This window comes from Cydia strobilella, chromosome 3, assembly GCF_947568885.1.
Source record: "Cydia strobilella chromosome 3, ilCydStro3.1, whole genome shotgun sequence".
Lineage (NCBI taxonomy): Eukaryota > Metazoa > Arthropoda > Insecta > Lepidoptera > Tortricidae > Cydia > Cydia strobilella.
The window spans coordinates 4,664,962-4,672,187 of record NC_086043.1 but is presented as its reverse complement, the minus strand read 5'-3'; the positions used below and the strand labels follow the sequence as shown (position 1 = coordinate 4,672,187).

At 37.2% G+C, this 7,226-nt stretch overlaps 1 protein-coding gene across 1 annotated transcript; it reads left to right on the top strand.

The window, feature by feature from the left end:
• The first annotated feature begins 421 nt into the window (after positions 1-421).
• Positions 422-4,347, top strand: LOC134756260 (uncharacterized). Its single transcript, XM_063693086.1, has 2 exons — positions 422-564; positions 3,925-4,347. Exons 1-2 carry the CDS (start codon positions 435-437, stop codon positions 4,344-4,346), a joined length of 552 nt encoding a protein of 183 aa, XP_063549156.1. The 5' UTR covers positions 422-434; the 3' UTR covers position 4,347.
• The last annotated feature ends 2,879 nt before the right edge of the window (positions 4,348-7,226 follow it).

Below are 7,226 nucleotides of genomic sequence, written 5' to 3'. Positions count from 1 at the left end.
CGTCTCATCAGTGAAAACTCAAATAGGTACAGGTATTATTACATGTCACAACATTACACTCTCCATCTTTACGTTACGTGAAAATTAGAGCCACTTTCCACTTTCAATATTTGCTCTGTAAATTATCGTTTGAAGCCTCTTAAATCATAGCCAGCATGTTGGCATTATGCCTCGCGCTTTGGTCCAAATCGGTTTAAAAAGTAAAAGTAAAAAAAACTGTGGCATAATCTGCTGATCATTTGTGTTAATCCACTTTCGGAAAAAATGTGACCCATTGCTGTGTGGTACAAAATAAATCAGTTTAAACATCTTCCGGTAAAAAAGTTGAAGTTAAAAAATTTACCAAAAAATATTTGATACTATCGTGCAATGCTAAAAAGTCAGTTAAAAATCTGAAAATATAAAAGGCTTTATTTTGTTGCAAAATTACCAGGATGTTAGGAAGTATGAAGAGTTATATGAACTGCTTGGTTGTTATTTTGTTGACTTTTTATGGAGTAGACGGTGCTGAAAATGGTACTGAGGTGAGCGAGGCACGAGGGCCCGTAAAATACGCATTACTGAGTAAGTATTTTTGTTTTATTTTATATAGGGATCTTGATCTGCATCAAATAAGAAAATTCCGTTGTAAAAGATATAAAAAGCTACCTGCTAAAGAAATTAAAATGAAAACTGAACTTTGCCATTTCTAGTCTAAATATTGCAGTTCGGGTTGCGCTTAAGTTGAATTTTTTAATTTTTTCGTTAACATGGAAACTACAAGTACTAAATAGCACCATGTTCTTTATCTATTTAGTTATTATAAGTGAAGCTAATAAGAGTGTGTTAAAAACGGCGAACTGACTCGTGGGTCGGAAGTAGCGCTGGCGGCTAAACCTACTGAATAGAACTTCGTTTAATAAATTCTCTTGAAAACTAATTAGATTCCTCATCAGATATGCAGTAAGAACTTTGGTTTCTAGTAAAAACGGAAATTAAATTCAAATGCATTGAAATTCTACTTATATTAAACCCAGACCTGATCGCTCGCGCTCAACGCCTTTTTTATACTATATACAGGGTGCCCTTAGCCATTGGACAAAGCCGAAATGTACATATGCATTAGGGTATTTAGAATCAGTATACCAAGTATCATAACAACCGGTGTAGCGGTTACGAAGATATTAACAAATTACGATTTTTTTTACTTTGGAGCAGCCTGTATGTGTTAATAGCTCCTGGGGTAATAAATAGTATGAAACCTTCTTTGACCTTATTGATTATCTTTTTTATTTATGACATTAATAAGATTCTGACTTTTGAAATGTTATCATTGCCGCACATTTTCGAACAATTTGACAAAAACACTGTCGATGATTAATACAGTGTCCACGCATAGGGGTGGACGAGAAGTTCTTGGTTAACAACAGTCTTTCTTTTTGTTGTCGATCATTGGAATTAATTTTTGTTTGAAAATTAAAAAAAATATATTTTGTTCTAATTAAAAAAATATTTACGTTAGAGCATTCCTAAGAAGTAACCCTACGTGGGATTTCAGGATTTGTCCAATGGCTAAGGTCACCCTATACAACTTATTCCTAATTTATAAGATAACATTAAACTCAATTTCAGTTTTAGTTACCCCTTTAATAATTTGTCTGTGCGTAAGTTATTCGTGGTGTGCACTTCGCAAACGAAATTCTTAAGGAAGTTAAGTAAAGTTAGATTTTGGTGCTGTTTGATCTGAGGGGGATTAATTTTTCATTAATTACATTAAAGTAATTTCAAGATGATTAAATGTAAAATGAACCGAAATGAGATTTATTTATTCTGATGCCAATGATAAATGTAACTGAGATGGACGCGCGATCCATATCTACATTTAAAAACAAGTGCGAGTTGGACTCGCCCATCGAGGGTTCCGTACTTTTTAGTACTTATTTGTTGTTATAGCGGCAACAGAAATACATCATCTGTGAAAATTTCAACTGTCTAGCTATCACGATTTATGAGATACAGCCTGGCGACAGACAGAAGGACAGACGGACAGACAGACGGACAGCGGAGTTTTAGTAAATAGGGTCCCGTTTTTACCCTTTGGGTACGGAAACCTAAAAAAAGGTCGTTCTAATTTTATCCGTTTTAGGGTTTCCTTCCTTCCTTAGGGTTAACTTGTGCCATATTTGTTACATTGAGGTGTCCTTCCGTACAGTTAAAATCTTTTTTATTTCTTTTCTTGATGTATGTTGACGGTCTGAGCCGCTAGGTTAAAACCGATTAAAAACTAAAAAAAAGTCTTACTTTATAAATTTTCTTTTATCAAAAGCAGAAAGTCTTTTATCAAAAGTAGAAGAAGCATTGGTGGCCTAGCGGTAAGAGCGTGCGATTTTCAATCCGAAGGTCGCGGGTTCAAAGTTTCAAACCCCGGTTCGTACCAATGAGTTTTTCTGGACCTATCTACTTACGAAATATCATTTGATATTTACCAGTCGCTTTTCGGCGAAGGAAAACATCGTGAGGAAACCGGGCTAATCCTAACAAGGCCTAGTTCCCCTCTGGGTTGGAAGGTCAGATTGCAGTCGCTTTAAAAACTAGTGCCTACCTACGTCAATTCTTAGGATTAGTTGTCAAGCGGACCCCAGGCTCCTATGAGCCGTGGCAAAGATGCCGGGATAACGCGAGGAAGATGATGAGATATTAATATCTGCTTTTAAAATCAGAAGATAATTTATGTTAGGTTAGATCAGTATACATTTTAACATACAATGTTAACCTGCATACCAATTGCTAACATAATTTCTTCAGGGGCTTTTGTGACAACTGGCATTCAAAAAATATTATAATAACAGGACTTACGTTTGTCTGAAAGTTGCTAGCTGCTCCGGCTCTACTAATGCGATTTGAATATTAATTATACCATCGCGTGGGATCTTTCAGTACTTATTGAGGTGTTGTAATGACATTTTTAGAAAACGCCTAGTTTTTTTTATATTAAGTATTCTGTTTACTTCGACGTGTCGGAGCCTAACTTATCCCTAGCCATAGTCCTAGTAATGACATAAGCATTTAGGCCATGGTCGTCATGGCCTGGGCCCTGGCCATTTATTTGCATAGTTTTATACCTATATTTGTAACATTTTTACAGTAAATACTTATTTAACATTTATTATTTATCCTATATTTAAGTGTCCTGTGATTTTTTCCCACTATTTCGTATTATGCGTCCAAGTCGCCCTGCCATCTTATAGTCTATGTATCCCATTCAAAATTATTAAAAAAAGTAGACCCCTAAAACCAGAAACACTTTGTTGCAGCGCACTTAGCGTTTCTCCTCGCTGCCAAAGCTGGCCTCTACAAGATAGCCCTAGCCATAGCCCTAGTCATCGCTAGCATGAAGGCCATGGTCGTAATGGCCTGGGCCCTGGCCATATTCAAGTACGTCCCGGACGTGTGGCCCACGTACAAGCACGCGGACCCGACTTATCACGGATATGATAAATATCATGATAGTGTGCACGAGCGGCCTAGCAATTTTTTGGACCATGTTTTGGGATATTTGAAACCGTGAGTCAGGTAAAGCTTGTTACAACAAATAATACTAGCTAAAAGTACAACATAAAATATACACTGAGTAAATAGGATATGCATAAGTATTTAAGAAGCTTGTTTAGTAGCTAAAGTTTAAGGACAAATGTAACAACTTTTGCCTACACGGTTTACTAGTGCTGTAGCTGATGTAGACCTCGCGATCCCCCATAATATGTTATCGCCATTTTGAAAAAAAAAAAGAACTGAATCGACAAAAAACATAATATAATTATCGAACCTACTCATACTCACCTAGTTTCACGAGAATCGATTGAGAAATACGACCCATAGAGGAGAACATCTGGACATATGGAATAATACGATTTGCATTAACACTTTTCTTATCTTTGTCCTCAGGTCATTTCGCCTACACCGTGGTGACCAAGTTGGTCGTCCTCAAAATAGTCTACGGTTTCATCCTCGCCGCCCTACTCTTCAAAGCATGGAAGTTCGTTCTCTGGTTCATCCACTACCTCAAGGAAACGAAACGGGAACCTCACATAGAAATAGAACACGATTATGGTCATGATTTTGGCCACCATGACTATGGTCATCATGATTTTGCTCACCATGACTATGGTCATCATGATTTTGGTCACCATGACTATGGTCATGATTTTGGTCATCATAGTTATGGCCATCATGACTTTAAACATCATGATTATGAGCATGAGCCTTACCAGGGGCATACTTCTTATGGGAAAGATGATTATTATCAACAAAAGAAGAAGGGGATCTATGATTCTGATGGGTCTTATTCTGTGAAAGGGGCTAGTTAACTATTTTTTTAATTAATTAAATATATATTTAAGTTAATGTAGTAATTTAAGTTATTTATTAAATTAAAAGAATAAGCAGGGTCATCTTTTAAACGTACATTTCGTGTTTTCACGTACGTACGTTTTAAAAGTATTTTTACCTTTTTTTTCATACAAATTTCAAGGAATTAAGGTAAAAATTAGCTTGTGCATTCGGCGAATAAAATCAAAAATACCAAAAATAGTTTGACCTTTTATTTACTTTATATACCTAATAGATTTTTAAACCCAAATAATGTGAATCATTGCTGTGCTTTGTGTCAAACCTAAAATATAATTCTTATGACTTAGATAATAAAGATCATTAAGGGAAAAGGTAAGGTACGGCTAGGTAATGTAATTCGTCAAAATAATAAGCCTCCGTGACAAAATGTGACACCTTTGGTAATAGCGTCTTCCTCGATCACTAACAATGTCCATTCAACAAAATGCCGATACCAGAGGCAGCGGCATTCGAATTTAGAAAATTAGGCAATAGTAGATTGTTAACCAAGCGCTGGTAGCCTAGCGGTAAGGTAAGAGCGTGCGACTTGGAACTTGCAATCCGGAGGTCGCAGGTCAAACCCCGGCTCGTACCAATGAGTTCTTCGAAACTTATGTACGATATATCATTTGATATTTACCAGTCGCTTTTCGGTGAAGGAAAACATTGTGAGGAAACCGGACTAATCCCAATAAAGCCTAGTTTACCCTCTGGGTTGGAAGGTCAGATGGCAGTCGCTTTCGTAAAAACTATTGCCCACGCCAATTCCTCCAGGGGAAACTATGCCTTTAATTTTAGAGTTAATCATGTTTTCCCTCGCCGCAATACCTGTGGTGCATTAAAGAATGTATTTTATACTTAGTAACCAACTACTAAAAATGATCATCCTTCTTCTTATGGTGTCGTCTCCTGGCGGAGGTTGGCTATAATTAGGCACATTTCCACTTTTGACGCTGCATCTCGAAGCAGCTAGCGATCTGGTGCTCATCTTGAACCAGCACCTGAGGTTTTTGATCCACGAGTCTTCTTCCACGTTTTAGTTTGCCTTGGATTTTCCCCTGTAATGATTATCCAGTGCTAATATTTTGTATGTTCACCAAAAGAGTTCACATACAAATCTAAATAAATTAAACACATCCCAAAATAATCACCCAAATTGCGAGCTCGAAGGCCAACCATCTCCATTAGACGCAGACGCGGCCATTAAATCTAGATTTAGACAGGGCTTGGGGTCCCGAGGGGCCTGGCTTGATAGATAGATTGTCCTAATGGGCCGCTTATTTGCAAATGTATACACGTGGCCACACTTTACAAAACCTCTAATGCAGCATCCAAAATTCAAAATCTGTAAGGTAGCAAAAAGGGAATAAGTAACTACATTGCAAACCACTTGCAAATTATGTATGTATATTTATTACAATTAATACCTCTTCTCCTTTATTTATCTTTTTAGTGGCGGGTTCATGTGACTCTTCTCGTGCTGCTGACAGTATGTGTACTTGTGAAATTATGGTTTTCTATGAGAATTTTCTCGTATTATATACACCTACCTACCTAATTTCTACCATATGTGCCTACACCCATTCGGCCAACCACCACACAAGCAAGAAAATGCACGTCATTGCAATAAGCGTATGCTTATGCGAAACATCAAAACCAAATGAAAGTCGGCGTCAAATCGACATTTCTGTCAAGTCGGCAACGCGCATGTAACACCTCTGGAGTTGCAGGCATCCATAGGCTACGGTAACTGCTTACCATCGGGGGGACCGTATGCTTGTTTGCCACCGATGTGGTATTTAGAAAAACGCGTTTTCTACACATACCTATTTAACATATCGTCGGCCTAAATCGCAAACCTCGTAACTCAATTTGACCAAATTTTACAGGAGGCACAAAAAACTTCATTACCAAAAATTTTGCATGAAGACTTACTTAGTATTTTTTTTAGATAATGTTAAATTAAATTTAGCCATCAGTTTGTTAAAACCTATTTTTTTTAAATCACCTTAACCTGGAAAATTTGGAGTTACTAGTTTTTCTTCAAAATTTCTAGAAAGCTAATCGGGAGTTAAGAGTTTTGCTATAAAAATCCGTAAAAATAGAGGATAATCTTTTGATCTCAACAAGGTAATTGTGGATTAAAAAAAAATAACTTGCAAATTAAAAAATATTTATTAAACTTAAAAACAGAAAAGCCTCCTCTGGCTTCCCACGTTAAAGTGGGAGTACAGAATTGCAGCGAGTCGGTAGTAGGATCCCATCGTTTGGGTAGCCAGAATCATAGGGGGCAAATTTAATGCTTGTCAACTTCCACGAGAGAGGGGCTTTTCTTGATGAATTCGTTCTTCAACCATTCTAGGGCATTTATTTGTGTGATGAGCACAGAATAGATATTAAATTTGTTCCTGAGTCATGGGTGTTTTTTATGTATTTAAGTATTTATATATTATATATATCGTTGTCTGAGTACCCATAACACAAGCCTCCTTGGGCTTACCGTGGGACTTTGTCAATCTGTGTAAGATTGTCCTATAATATTTATTTATTTATTCAAGAAATAGCCCCAAAGGAACATGGAAGTGGACGTGATGGAGCCCAGATACTATGACAAAAAATGAGATCACAAAAAGCATATATATTCAGAGACGTCTCAGTGATCAACAGGTTCAACACCGGTAGTGATCACCGACTTGTTAGAGGCTCTCTGAATACAACCATAAGCTCGAACGTGTCCGTTTGATAAGTCCAGGCTCCGACTTCTGACCTTGGCTACTCCAAACCATGGTAGGATCTAAAGCATTTCTGTCGAACCTGGAGAACCGATTCGCTGCCGTGGAAAGCACAAATGCCGTTGA